The sequence below is a fragment of the Schistocerca piceifrons genome, chromosome 2, assembly GCF_021461385.2.
Source record: "Schistocerca piceifrons isolate TAMUIC-IGC-003096 chromosome 2, iqSchPice1.1, whole genome shotgun sequence".
In the NCBI taxonomy this organism is placed as follows: Eukaryota; Metazoa; Arthropoda; class Insecta; order Orthoptera; family Acrididae; genus Schistocerca; species Schistocerca piceifrons.
Genome location: NC_060139.1, coordinates 154,737,501 through 154,753,182, shown reverse-complemented (window position 1 = coordinate 154,753,182; position 15,682 = coordinate 154,737,501). Strand labels below are relative to the sequence as shown.

Sequence of the window (15,682 nt, the reverse complement as noted above, 5' to 3'; positions counted from 1 at the left end):
CAAAGTTGTTACCATACTTAGCTCTCTTCATGACCAACCAGTGGTTTCATCATCACAAATAAAGGAGCCTGAATTTACAGTTACATACAGTGCCATAAAGGACAGTGTTGACACCTTGGATCAGAAGATGTGATGCTACAATGTGATGAGATAAAGAAGGCACTGGTCATTGGTGGTTTTCTTTAACGTGATTGATGTAAGTGTAATGAATGCATGCATAATTTGGGTGGTGCTGGCTACCAGTAAAAAAAATGAGATGTTGGACTTTAATCATCAATTTTTGAAAGCAACTAGCAGGGGTAAAGAAGCCAATGAATTTATTAGTAGGATAATATGTGCATATTGTGTAGAGAAGAAAGGTAGAAAAAGTCAAATTACATGATATAGTGCACCAAATCTTCATGACCAGAGCATTCTGCTATTGTCTATAGACCGTGCACAGATTTGCAGTAAGAATAAAAACCACAAGTAAAAGCATAAAAATTATTGTGTTTTTTATGTAAACTTTAAATAAATAAAAGTATTTTAAACATATTTTATACCTCAAAAGTTGTTCTTATTGTAAGTGGTCAAAATAGTGTCAATTTATGTCAGTTTAAACTACACGGGCCTGATAGGCCCAACTGGTAGGTAACGCTATACAGATTTTCTGGTAAGCAGAGGGTTAAATTGCATTCACTTTGCCAAATAATTTGGTGGGCATTAAACAAGTATCATAATTGTGCAGAAAGACCAGCCATCAGCTGGCTAGTAAATCACATGTATCTTTTCTACTTTTATTCCAGATCATCATCCCTGCAAATGACATAAAATCCGTTTCATATGTTGTGGAGTTTGCTCACCTTTCAAGGTTTCGTAGATTTCTCCTTTTTTTCCTGTGCAGATGTACTAGTAAATTTAATCATCTGAGCAGACCACTATGAAGTCCATGGGAGAGGGTAGTTCCTGTAGTACAACATATTAGGGTACCTTCCCATTCCATTTATGTATGGTGCTAGGGAAGAATGATGGCTTAAATGCCTCTTTGCATCCTGTAATCAGTCTGCTCTTGTCTTCAGGAGACCGATATGGAGGAGGAAGTCATATATATCGAGATTTTTCATTAAATTGTGATTCGTTGAACTTTGTGAGTAGGTCATACAATACAGGCTTTAAAGTTCAGTTTAGTTGTATGGGCATTAGGCCATGGTCCAGGGTTTTCACAATTGCATCATTCTACTTTGAGTTAAACAAACCTTTCACTCTTATTTGTATATGTTCAATATCACCAGTCAGTCGTATTTGGTAGAGTTACCATACACTTGAGCAGTCTTCTGCAATGAGTAACATGAGAGTTATATAAGCAATCCGATTTGTAAACTGCTTGTATTTTCCCGTCAATAAACGGAAGTGTGCCACATCCTTTACCTAGTCTAAGCCATTTCATAATATTATCGAACAGGTGTATATCAGTTATATTGGATGATAGTTGTGTGCTGTACTAATGGATTAAGGATGGAAAAGAGCCACATTGGTTTAATAAAAAAAAATGGAAATTGCGTAGGAAGCAGAGACTTTTCACACTTCATTCAAAAAGAATGTTGAAGTGATGACAGACAAAAGTTAGAAATTTGTGCATAAGTAAAAAGATCGCTATCTGAAACACAAGACACTACCACAGTCACACTGTAGCAGAAGATCTTGCTGAGAACATGAGACAATTCTGGTACTATGTAAGTTCCTTGTGGAGGTTAAAGGCATCTGTATAGTCACTCTTTGACCAGTCCAGTGTGGCAATAGAAGACAGCAAGAGGAAAGCTGAAATTTTAAATCTAACAATGGAAAATCCAGGATGGAATGTAACAATATTATATTAATACTGTTGAAATTTTAAATCTTGCATTTAAGAAAAATTCATGCAGGATGGTCCTACTAACATACTGTTGTTTGACTGTTGTACAGATGTCCATATGGAGAACATAGTAATAAGCATCACTGGTGTGGACACAATTGGAATACTTGAAAACAAACAGATCTCCAGGCCCAGATGGCATCCCAGTTTGGTTATATAGTGTACTCAATGCCTATGGAATTGACCGCTTCCTTCGCTTCTGTTTATCGTGAATCTCTCATCCAGCACAAAGTCCCATGCGACCGAGAAAAAAGTGCAGGTAACTCGCGTGTTATGCCCTAGACGAGTATGTTCAGAATAAGGTTTAAAGATCCATCATAGTTTAATAGTTCTGTTGGAGTAGTGCGACATAAACAAAGAGCACTTCATCTCAGATTCAAGAGAAGTAAAAACCTAGCTGACAAACAAAAACTGAACGAAGTGAAAATGAGCGTAAGGAGAGCAATGAGAGAATCGTTCAATGATTTTGAAATTAAGATGTCAACCAACCTGAGTAAAAACCCTAAGCAAGTTTGGTTGTATGTAAAATCAGTAAGTGGTTCAAAATCATCTATTCACTCTCTGTGACCACACTGGCACCAAAACCGAAGATAACAGAGAGAAGGCCGATATACTGAATTCAGTCTTCCAAAGTTGTTTCACTGTGGAAGATCATAACACTGTCCCTCCTTTCAGTCGTCGTACGAATGTCGAAATGGCAAATATTGGGATAACCGATCGCGGAATTGAAAAGCAGCTACAATTGCTTAGTAGTGGAAAGGTGTCAGGACCAAATGAGATACCTATAAGATACTATAAAGATTATGCAAAAGAACTTGCTCCCCTTCTAGCAGTAATTGACCATAGATCGCTTGAGCATTGAAAGGTACCTAACGACTGGAAAAAAGTGCGGGTCGTTCTGATTTTTAAGAAAGTCCGTAAGACAGATCCACACAGTTATAAACCTATATCGTTGATGTCAGTCTGTTGTAGAATTATGGAACATGTTTTATGCTAAAAAATTGACATTTTTGGAAAATGGACATCACTTCTATAAAAATCAACATAGGTTTTGCAAACAGAGATCCTGCAAAACATAGCTCTCTCTGTTCCTCCACGAGATCCACTTCCCAGTGGACACCGGCGCTCAGGTTGATGCCTTATTTCTTGGTTTCAGTAAGGCATTTGGCACCGTGCTGCATTGCTGTTTAATGAAAAAAATATCAGTTTATGGAGTATCAGAGCAGACTTGCGATTGGATTCAAGACTTTCTTGCAGATTGAACTCAGCCTGTTGCTGATACGCCCGCTAAACCCGCTGGGCAGAACAGGTAACGTGATTGTGGAAAGGGCCAAATAGGTTGAGGTCAGTTTCGCCTTCCAATTGTAACTTAACAACTGTTACAACCAAAGCGGCACATAGCCAGAGCTTTACCAAATGCAACTCTTTCACGGCTGAAGGCCTCCAAACAAAAAATCTTAACAAATCAACAAGATAAAATCCAATTAAGATAGCAATAAAATAATTAAAAAAAAAGTCTCAGCAAAGTAGATAAGACAAACATATGCAAGGCGAAATACCAAAGGCAGAAGTCCACAATTAAGTTTCAAAATTTTAAAATATATTACCATAATCTTTTAAAGGCAGAAGGCCGCAGTGTTTAAGCTTGAAAGATGAATTTAAGAATTAATTTGCAAAATTTTTAAGGAAAAAGAAAAATAACCATAAGCCTTAAATTTTAAGTAGCTGGAAACAGATAATTAAACACCAGTGGCACTCAAAAGCATCCATGGAGGTCGGTCTGCCCTTGTTCACTTAGGTGAGACAGGTGGCGAGCCCAACTACACTTGATGCTTCAGAACGCAACCAGGGGACAGCCACGGACCAACTGACAAATGACTTGCTTGCCACCAATCGGTACATGAGGATTCAAACACAAAATGGTTACAAACGTGATGATCTGCAATGGAGTATGTATTAGCTGTCAAATTACACACCATATTGGACAGCGACAACAGGTGAGGAAAGGACGCTGCCTGAAATTGTGTTAGTGCCCAGGGCAGGTAGCCGGAACACTAATGGCCACAAGGCAGATAAGTCCACTGGTGCACTCGAATTGTAGTCAACCAAAACAGTTAGATGTACCACATGGCGACTAAATTTCAGCAATAGAAACACTCGGTGTTTGAATGGACGAATCTTGAAACTTAAAACAACACTCAGCTTTGACATCCTGGGTCAGTTAACCACGAAACTCATAGCAATTGGACAGCTCCATACACGCTCCGACACTATGCAGGGACCGGCAGTGGACCCAGCGACTGCACTGCACGGAGATATCTTCCCTGGTCCGTAGCAACCGACCGACTGCCTGCTGGTCTGTCGCGACTGCTGCTCCATCGGGGTTGCACTGCTGGTGCGTCTCCCACTCACTTCGAGACACATGAGGGCAGAAATACTGGCTCGGACCCAACCATGCAGAGGAAACATGCCCACTGGCTAAACGACATCCCTGCACCAGGAAAGGACAGACTCAAGTTCCACAAGATGGTAATTGAAGGGGCCCAGAAGTACTTGAAGAACCAATTACATGTCACCTCATGAGACAACTGACCTATCAGAGGCAATACGCCGACAACATTTAAAATAACTTGCCAAAGGAAATAACACCAACTACACACACAGCCTGACAAACACTTGCACGAAGACCAACGATCCATCAAGACCATGGCCTGGCTCAAGTGATGCGTGGCGGCGGTGGTCGGGCGAGCCATGTCAACGCAGACCTCACTGCTGCTCCAACCTGACTGCACTAGTGCCGCTCCAGATGCATTCCAACTAACTGGCAGCCCGAACTCGCGTTGAACTGCTCTAAGACAGACCACGACCGGGAAGTAATAGCAGTCAAGCAAAGATATTACGAGAGGGGATATATCGATACGCGCTGCTAGCGCTGGTCAGTCAGGCAAAGCAGCAACTCAGTGACCCGTCCTTTTTTCCCCTTAAGGTAAGTCTTTCCGCTCCCGGGATTGTAATGACTCCTTACCCTCTCCCTTAAAACCCACATCCTTTCGTCTTTCTCTCTCCTTCCCTCTTTCCTGATGAAGCAACCGTGGGTTGCGAAAGCTTGAATTTTGTGTGTTTGTGTTGTGTGTCTATCAACATACCAACGCTTTCGTTTGGTAAGTTACATCATCTTTGTTTTTAGATATACATAAATAATCTGACAGACAGGTTGAGCAGCAATCTGTGGTTGTTTGCTGATGAAGCTGTGGTGCACAGGAAGGTGTCGTTGAGTGAACGGGAGGGTACAAGATGACATAGACAACATTTCTAGTTGGTGTGATGAATTGCAGCTTGTGCTAAACATAGAAAAATGTTAGTTAATGCAGATGCGTAGGAAAAACGACCCTCTAATGTTTGAATATAGCGATAGTAGAGCTTGACACAGTCGTGTAGGTTAAATAAATAGGTTTAACACTGTAAAACGATATGAAATGGAACAAGCACCTAAGGATGGTAGTAGGGAAGGTAGATGATCCACTTTGGTTTATTGGGAGAATTTTAGGAAATTGTGGTTCCTCAGCAAAGGAGACTGCATGTAGAAGACTAGTGCAACTCATTCTTCAGTATTGTTCAAGTGTTTAGAATCCCCACCATACATGATTAAAGGAAGAGATTGAAACAATTCAGAGGTGGACCACTAGATTTGCTTACCGGTGGGTCTGATTAACGCATGAGTATTACAGACATGCTTTGTGAACTTGAGTGGGAATCCCTGGTGGAAAGGTGACATTCGTTTCATGGAACAATATTCAGGAAATTTAGAGAATCAGCATTTGAAGTTGAGTGTAGAATGATTCTTCTGCAGCCAACATACATTTGGCTTAAGGACCATGAAGATGAGATAAGAGAAATAAGCTGTGGTGCACAGGAAGGTGTCGTCAAGTGAATGAATGGGAGGGTATAAGATGACATAGACAAAATTTCTAGTTGGTGTGATGAATTGCAGCTTGCCCCCAAACATAGAAAAATGTTAGTTAATGCAGATGCATAGGAAAAACGACCCTGTAATGTTTGAATATAGCGATAGTAGTGTACAGCTTGACACAGCCATCTTTTTATTGTGCCTATCGCGACTGAGCATCTCCGCTAGATGGTGAGTAGCAACTTTCCTTCTCTGGTATTGTTATAAGAGAAATAAGGACTCATACGGAAGCTTATAGACAGTCTTTTTCCCTTGTTCTGTTTGTGAATGGAACATGATAGAAAATGATAGTAGCAGTACAAGATACCCTCTGCCATCTTGCAGAATATGTATCTAGATGCATATATGTGGACCACTTCTGCTGCAGTTCTCATTGACAGAGGACCAACTACTGGACACATTTTCTTATTCTAGGTATCTATGCTATATTATGATTATTATTGAATATTCGGCAGCCCAGCACCTTATAAATAGTTGCCTTGTTCCACTTCGGATTATCTTTTCCATTTTTATGGCTATTTTATCTTGTTTTGTTTGGGTAAGTACCTGTTAAAACAACTGTCCCTCCTCTTTATGTCCGCATAAGCATAAATTCGTGGAATCCTAAACTTATTACTTAGTTTAATCTGGTTTACCACCATGTTCTTAAATTATAGTCTCATAATCCACATTTCCTGAAAAAATACTGCTGTCCTCGGAAAATTTTACAAGTGCATGTCTTCTACCATTTTACCGTTTCTGCTATCATAATCGAAGTTTCCCACTGATGAATCTTTCATTAAACTTCCTGGCATATTAAAACTGTGTGTCCAACCGAGACTCGAACTCGGGACCTTTGCCTTTCGCGGGCAAGTGCTCTACCATCTGAGCTACCGAAGCACGACTCACGCCCGGCACTCACAGCTTTACTTCTGCCAGTATCTCGTCTCCTACCTTCCAAACTTTAGAGAAGCTTTCCTGGAGGAGAGCTGTGAGTACCGGGCGTGAGTCGTGCTTCGGTAGCTCAGATGGTAGAGCACTTGCCCGTGAAAGGCAAAGGTCCCGAGTTCGAGTCTCGGTCGGGCACACAGTTTTAATCTGCCAGGAAGTTTCATATCAGTTCACACTCCACTGCAGAGTAAAAATCTCATTCTGGAATCTTTCGTTAGTTTTTTTCTCCACTCAAATCCTTTCTTATTATCTTGTGGTGGGAGTTGCTGACATTTATCAGTGTCTGTAATCCTTCTGCCTCATCAGATAGTGAATATGGTGTTTAAACTTGAATGATTTATATTAATATCTTTTGTTGATTGTTGAAAGAAGTGATACTGTTCTGTCTGAGCTTCCTTCAATATCTGTAATATTGCTTTTAGTTTTATTGTATACAGTAAATCTTGTTGACAAAAAGAACTGTGTATTAAATCAAAACATATACATATTTATTGATGATTTTTTTCAGAATGAAGAACGCTTTGAGGTTGTTCCTGATTCAAAAGTAACAATTTCAAGAACTGTGAACAAGGACAATGTATCATTCTATAAGATGAATGGTAGTGTTGCCAAATTTGACACAATTAAAATGTTTTTGAAAAGTCATGGTGTTGACGTAGTTAGTGGTCGTTACTTAATTTTACAGGTAAATGTATGTTTATGAGGAACATTTAGTGTAAGTAAACTTTTCAAAGATGTTTCAATTTTCAGTATGTGTAATTGCCGTGTCTATATTAAAATGAACTCTTGCTATTGAAGGGAGAAGTGGAGCAAATTTCACTGATGAAACCAAAGGCAGCAAATGAGAAAGAGATTGGCTTCTTAGAATATTTGGAAGATATATTTGGATCCTTAAAGTACAAGGTAAGATTATCGAGTTTACCCCTTTTTTCATTGAGTGTTTATTGAAGTATGCATCACCGAATGACTATTATTGAGTAAGAGTATGTTTCTAGCCAAAAGTTTTTGGTTTGCGTAAATCACTTTGTTTGGGTACAAGTATGTTTCAGTTTACAAGTTCATGAATGATTCCTTCTCTCACCCTCATACTGCTGACCAAGTATACCTTTTGTAAAGATGCTGATATCAGTACTACTTTAAACTTTCTTTTTATCTGTTCGGTACAGTATGAGACAAACAGGAATTACACAAATCATAATTTGTAAAATGTCATTGTGAAATGTTTTTGATTATTAAAAGACAGGTGAGAATCGTCAAAAAAGTCACCTTTTTATTTAATATGGGACACCAATGTATAGTAGATGCACTGAAATCTGACAAACACTTGATAAATGGAATAAAATTGATGCAGATAGCTACAGCACATCATACTACTGACACAGAAAACAAAACTGCTAGACTAATACCCAATTGTAACTGAATTGCACAACACCCTTAACACTTTAGTGACCAAGTGATAGCTCAACCCAGGCTACAACACTGAATTCACAGGACAACACCCGAGTATCTCTCTGGCAGTTTCGCAGTGCACGAGCCACCATTTGCACGAAAACTGGACTGATTTTGTATGAGAACATTGTATGGACGCCTTGCTACTTGTTCCTTGACAGCAGCTGCACTTTATTGTCAACCTCTTACAATTAATTTGAAAGAAGCTATAGCATACGTAAGTGCTGCTGTCGCAACCAACAGAGCCTTTGTGTACTCGTGTTGTCACAAGATTTGTGTAGGTTTTTGTCGTTAGCTGTAACTCTGCCATAAATACACCACATTTTTTGAGTGAGCAAGAAATTTTGGAAAGTCTGGAGGAAGCGTTGGATGATTCTGGATCACAAGGAGAAATACAATGTCTGACAAAGAAGTGACACACTCAGAATACGTTGTTGGATATCAGTGTAACTTCTTACTGAAGTGTGTGTGGCTTAAGAGAGAGAGAGCATTGAGAAGTCGTTCTTATTGAAAATATCTCTTTAAATTTCTTCGTCGACCGTGTATAGCTACATGAAAACTCTCTACTTTAGATTTATTAGTGGTTTTTTTATTTTGCACGTCCTTGCATTATCAGCTGGAATATTGGCACTGTTATATGAAGACTCATGGGTATAAATTTGCATTTCTTGTTATAAATTTGCATGTAATTATTCGTAATGCACTTGTTGATTTTTGCGTTGCTTAGACAACCAGAGATATGCTATATTACTGCTGAGCAGCATCTTATATTACTCTGTGGATACAGATTAATAGTATTTTCAAACAAATTCAGATTGTGTTTTAAGACTCATTCTCAGTATGATCACTTTCCAGGTAATTAAGAGTTGCACTTTTTACTGATAGATAACTTACAGCTCCTTTCCTTTCAGCAATATTAAAATAATGTCATAAATTCATCCTGTCTTTAATATCTCAAGACCAGATCCTTGTACTGTTACAGTTTTGCATCATATTTCCTTCTTTATAATTGATTCAGTACTAGTAGTGATTGTTAAGCATCTTTCCAGTATACAAATTGAAAAATATTTTTCATTTGAACATTTTCAAAACACACACACACACACACACACACACACACACACACACACCTCTTCAACACTTGAAATAGATTTGTTGTTTGTTGTTTCTGGCAACAAGCATTTCATTGCCATATAAGTTACTCAGTATATATGTAAAAGGAGTCATGGCTACATGAGAACTGAACTCATCGTTAACACTAAGTTAAAAAAGTTACAAATTGGGCTTTTTTTTAAAAGCCGACGATCTGGTGATGTGAAATTCCATGCTGGAAGAAGAAGAAGAAGAAGAAGAAGAGCTGTCAGCTCTCACCAAAGATTTCTGCATCACTCATGCAAGGAAGAAAACCCAAAACAAACACTTTGTTCTTTTTTTGCATTGAATTGTATTGAATTGTTACTACTGTAAAAGCTATTAACATGCATATATAACATATTATACAGTATATTCACTGTATTCCAAAGTTCCACAGTGGTACAGCAACAATTCTGTGTACTGTACGTACACATGCACACCATGGTTGGGTATGTAAATAATTAAAATTGCAATTCTCTCCATGAGGTAGAACATACATGAGAGTGCGTTAGTGGTGTTCATGTTTCATGTTGTTGCCAGGCCTGGTAGTGTATGTAATGGGTGTATACTGTGTAACATGTTGAGTGATCACTATGAAGGTCACATAGATGCCACTTACTCATATGAGACAGCATTATCAGCACCGAATGAGGTTGAAATGGGCCTCGTCATGGGCCTCCATTTGGCCAGTTGATATCCAAATTTGTGGGGCACTTGGATGTCGTAGTCAGGGCCAGTTTAAGGCTCAAATCACACAAGCTGTCACTTGGGTCACACAGCAAAGAGGGGGGCCAGAGAACCACAATTGTGAAACTGACCATTCATAGCCCGACCAGTCTGCTGACTCACTCGCAGACCCACTTATGGATCCATCTGACTGTGTATTTGGACAATGTCTACCTGATTGGCAGACCCTATTTGCCTGCACTGATGGAGTGTTGGCTGGCAGGTAGCAGTCAGGGCTAGCAGGTAGAGGTTCACTGATCAAATACACACACCCGGACCGCAGATCCAACAGTGAACCCATTGCCCACACACACAGGCAAACAGGATATCTAGACAGGACGTATCACAATTAGTAGTGGCCACTTGGGGCGCCAAGCTGAGAGGGGCGCCAGGGCTGCCCAAGTGCAAGAGTCATATACAGTGCGTATCACAATTAGTTTCAAAACTGATCCACATGAAAAGGGGAGTGGGGTTAGGGGGTGCCAAATGATAAGTTGCTTCTGTGGAAAAATGTTCTTGAACCAGTCCTGATTGCAGTGACCCAGTGTTGGACTGCATGGATACATGAGGGCAGGACTACTTGTTGGCAGTGTTCTTGTCAGCCATGTCTGACCGCCATAAAGGAGGAGAGCACATCATAACCCTTTTGCATCCTTGCCTGCAATGTTCTCTGTCATCCTGCACTGTTGGTCACATACTAGAATCAGCTGTACTAGAGGACTACCACCCCATGCATAATGTGTGATTAAAACCACAACACAAACAGCTTTGTCTGGAGTAGTGCTGTGAGCAGGAAGCCTGAGCTACTGATAAATGGCGTCACATTGTGTTCTGTGATGAATTGTGGATCTGCCTACCCCAGATGACAGTTAATAAGTGTGTTATTGATCTGGGCAGAGGTTCTGTCATTTTTCCAGTGTTTTGGAGAGGCGTAGTAGAGTATCTCCAGTCATCATAGTGTGGGGAGCCATTAGGTGTGGCTTCAGGTCATGGGTGGTGCAGATGTAGGGAACCCAAATGGCACAACAGTGTATCATGGACATCCTGCATCCTCATGTGTTACCTATCATGTAGCAGTATCGTGGTACCACTTCCCAGTAGGACAATGCTCTTTTGCACTTGGCATGTGTGTCTATAAACTGTCTGTGTAATGGTGAGGTACTCCGGTGGCTTTCAAGATTCCCAGCTTTGTCACTGATAGACAGTGTGGGACCAGCTCGGACATCAATGCTGTTCCAGTGCCAGTATCCGGGATATCAAGGACCATTTAAAACTGTCGTGGGTTAGCTTGTCTTAGTGAAGGATACAACAGCTTTGTGTGACACCTCTCCTAACAAAATCAGTGCCTGTCTTCAGGCAAGAGGGAGGGCAGCATCATAACGAATAGTAACCATATACTGCCAAGTTGTTCGTAAATTTTACTTGATTTTGTAATGCTGAAATAACATCGCATACACTCTAAACCCATGAAGTTTCATTTGGTTTCCTCCTCTCCTTCTGAGTGCTTCACTTTTTTAGTCAGACAGCACATCTAAGTGAGAGGATTCATATTCAGGTAAGCTACGGTGTGCAACATTTTTTCATCTCTAGTATTTTTGCCACAGACATGGTGCTCAGTTGCAGTTTCGTTGTGTTTTATTTGTCTTCATTTCACTTTTTTACAGAGAAATCTGATGACAAACCAGCTGCTGTTCTAATATCTTCTACTCAACCAAGTACTAATCTGATTGGTGAAAATCAGCTGACTTTGGGCCACTACAGAATGTTTGTTGTTGTGACCAACTTTAGAGACATATTGTGCACTGTTGCAATAAGTAACCATTGTGCAAACATTGTTGATTCAAGTGTGTTGTTGTGCATGGTGGTTGTTGTTGTTTAGAAAATTGAATGAAATGGCTGTACCCGGTCATTCTATCACCTTGTCATCAATACTTATGCCACTTCTGTGACTCATTAATCCATTAAATTTCCTTTTTTAAGCTACCAGCTGGCTGTCCTGGGAGGAGGAGACAGGGCTTCTCTTATCACTCATTGTGCTGTGAGCTAATATCAAGCTTTCACTCCCAGCATCCTCCACAAATGGCCACTTTGGAGTGTGCTATTAGTACATCCTCTGTAATGCAATATTCTGCACTGCTAAGAAAGAGGCACGATCTTCTCAAAAGAAGTCAACTGATGCTGAATTAGGCGGGGCATTCGAGAACTGACAGTCTTTTGTGCTACAGTTCTCAGAAATAAGTGGAGCAAGAGCAGCCATTATGAAAGATTCATTCCACTGGACGTGTTTTATATTTTATTTCTCCATTCTGTTGTGAAACACATTAAATCAGCAACTAACAGCTATGCAAAACTGGTTTACAACAAACTGAAAACAAGACTGTTAATTGTTTGCTATCCTAAGACTGGTTATGTCCTTTGTTCGAAATGTACACTGGTAAAGGACAAAATAGTAGCAATCTTTCAGAGCTTGCTTGCTAATTATTTGGGTAAAGGCCATGCCGTTTGTATGGAGAGACTTTGTAGTTCGCCAGCAGTTTTTTGTTCTTTACAACAAAATAAAATGATAGCTGTAGGTACTTGCATGTACTGGAATGTACTGTAAAAATAAGTTGTTTTTAAAGAAATTCGGAAGACATGAGTCTTGTGTCAGTGAGGAGAAATCACCTGCTTTATTTGAAATGGAAGGACATGAACAATGTACCATGGCTTTCCTCAGTGCACAAAATTACAATCTCTGACATTTCTGTTTGTACAAAGGATGGTGTCAAGACCAAGAAAACCAGATGCTGCTTGTGATTATAATACGTACAAAACGGGTTGATAGAAGTGATCAGATGATCTCTTATTATTCTTTTAAGAGAAAACAAATGAATTGGTGGAAAAACTATCCTTCCACTTGTTCAAAATGGCTGGAATAAATGCTTTTGTTCTGAATCATGGGAGTAGAAATGCTAACGAAAAGAGTGGTCGCTATTATTCCACGTTTTTGTGGCATATTGGCTAAGGACACTTCCAGGAAGGCACAACATTGTCTCAAAAAATTGTTCTTTGTACATCTACAGGGTGAGGCAGTGAAACGGCACGATTTCGATAGTGGTTGTCGGGCGCGGAGGGGGGTTGCGAGAGTGGGGGAAGTGACCTTGGGCGTCTAGAGTGGTGGAAGTTTCAGTAGCCATGGAGCGTTGGTCGAGTGCGCAACGTGCATATGCCGTAAAGGCATATTACAAAAACGCGGATAGTGTGGTTGGTGCTCAACGCGCCTTTCGTCGTGAATTCAACCTGCCGCCACGGGCTCCCGTGCCATCAAGGAAAGCCATTCTCCTTTGGGTTAAAACCTTTGAAGCTACTGCTAGCACAACAAAGAAAAGAGGCGGCAGCACAAAAACAATCCGGACACCCGAGAACATTAATTGTGTGCGCGAAGCATTGGGACGAGGTCCGCGAAAATCCGCGAGACGGCACAGCGCAGAACTTGGTCTCAGCAATCGATCAGTAAGACGGATTTTGAAGAGTGACCTTCACTATCATCCATACAAAATTCAGGTAGTGCAAGCCCTTAAACCTAATGACTACAATAACCGTATACGCTTTTGCCAGTCAATGCTTAACGTTATTGAACGAAATGAAGAAAGAGTGCATAACTTATGGATGAGTGATGAAGCCCACTTTCATCTTAGTGGGTACGTAAATAAGCAAAACTTCAGATATTGGTCCTCAGATAACCCGCACGAACTTCATGAAAAACCTCACCATTCTGAAAAAGTAACAGTCTGGTGCACAATGTCATCTCGTGGAATCGTGGGGCCCTATTTTTTTGAAGATGAAGATGGCAACACAGTGACGGTAAACTCTGGACGTTATGCTGACATGTTGACCATTTTTGGTCTGCCTGGAATTGATCGACATGATCCAGATGCTGAAACACTCTTCCAGCAAGATGGTGCAACAAGCCATACTGCTAATGTCTCAATGGAATTGCTCAGACTTGCATTTCCACGACGTCTAATCAGCAGGAATGGCGATTTCCCCTGGCCTGCCCGTTCACCAGATCTGACGGCACCAGACTTTTTTCTTTGGGGCTACCTCAAGTGCAAAGTCTTCCAGGAAAATCCACCAAGAACAAAAGAAGACCTGAAGGAGCGAATTCGACAGGAAATTAACAACATACCAGTACAGATGCTACGAAACGTCATGGGACAATTTCATCTCAGGCTTAGACAATGTGTGCAAAACCTAGGACGACACCTCACTGACACCATATTTAAAAAATGATTGTTTTTAAGTTAAATCTTTAATTTCCACTCTTGTACTTGAGATCCATGTTCAACTATTATGATTTTACTTGTAAATAAATCTTTGGTGGTTTTACAAAATCGTGCCGTTTCACTGCCTCACCCTGTATCAGCATCTATCAACACTTTCTTTATAAAATTCCTGCAGCTGAAATGAATCAGTGTCCAACCCAAGACAGCATATGTTCAGAGAAGATTAAATGATCTGCTGGCAAAGCAAGCAGGAAAGACATAAGTTAGTATTGCCTTGTTGCAACAAACTCCTTTGCATTTCAGAATGCTTCAGTCTTTACCATACAAAAGCCAGTTATGTGTGAAACTGCACAAGAAGTCACCTCACAGGTTTTTTCTGAAAAGGTAATTATACTTTCAGCCATCATTATTGTAAAATTGTGATGTATTACAGAACTAAAATAAAAATTAAAAAATAAATCTTGAAGCTTGGTCATTATTAATGTGTATTGTCCATTAAGGTAAATTGAACACAGATGTGCCAGTAACATTTTAAATAATGTTCCTAAATTTTTCTATGCGGCTAGACTTCAAAGTGTTAATTATAGCCAGGGGTCATATCGTGTAGAGAATGCGTGTAGATGTGCTGGAACTAAAGTGACAGTAGGAAGTCAGTGACATGATGGAAGTCAAAAGCATAATAATGCAAGTGAATGACAAACTAGACAGACAGTTGCATTTGTTCTGACCTTCAGAACTCCAGCATTGCTCGAGTGTATAACAGGACTCAAGCCTGAAAGTGAAACCATATGACCATAACCCATTGTACTGTTTAAAGTGTCAGCACTGTGGACATACCAACACCACCACCACCACCACCACCACCACCACCACCACATGTGATGGTTAGCAAACATGTGGGAACTGGAGCCAAACTGCAGATGGGAACCTTGTTCAGCTCCTCTGAATGAATGAACTACAAAAACAATCATGCTGATTGGAGCTGTGACTGTCAAGTCATAAGTTAGCCTCTGATTGGCCATTAAACATAAGCAGATGCTCAAAGCTTCTTGGTGCAAGCATGGTTGGAAAAGGGATTTGAATGTTACATTGCATCAGTCAGCTCTGTTTCATTCATCAGTGTGTAAGCACCAAGCGATTGGACACTGGTATTGTGTGCCACGCACGCTGTGAGGTATGTTCTGCTGTTTGTCTTCTGCAAGCAGGAAAAGTCAATGGTGCTGAGATTCATCATTGATTGGTTTATGTGGGGGGTGAGGCTATGACTGATGGTGTTGTGAGGAAATGGTGCAGAAAATTCATGGCAGTAGCCCTGTCGAG

At 40.3% G+C, this 15,682-nt stretch overlaps 1 protein-coding gene across 1 annotated transcript in view; it reads left to right on the top strand.

Annotated features, from left to right (window-relative positions):
• Positions 1 to 15,682, top strand: part of LOC124778026 (structural maintenance of chromosomes protein 4-like) — a 324,000-nt gene that overhangs the window by 43,880 nt on the left and 264,438 nt on the right. The window contains exons 3-4 of the mRNA XM_047253608.1: positions 7,297 to 7,473; positions 7,587 to 7,691. Coding sequence (XP_047109564.1) covers positions 7,297 to 7,473; positions 7,587 to 7,691 — 282 coding nt within the window. The remainder of the gene's footprint in view (positions 1 to 7,296; positions 7,474 to 7,586; positions 7,692 to 15,682) is intronic.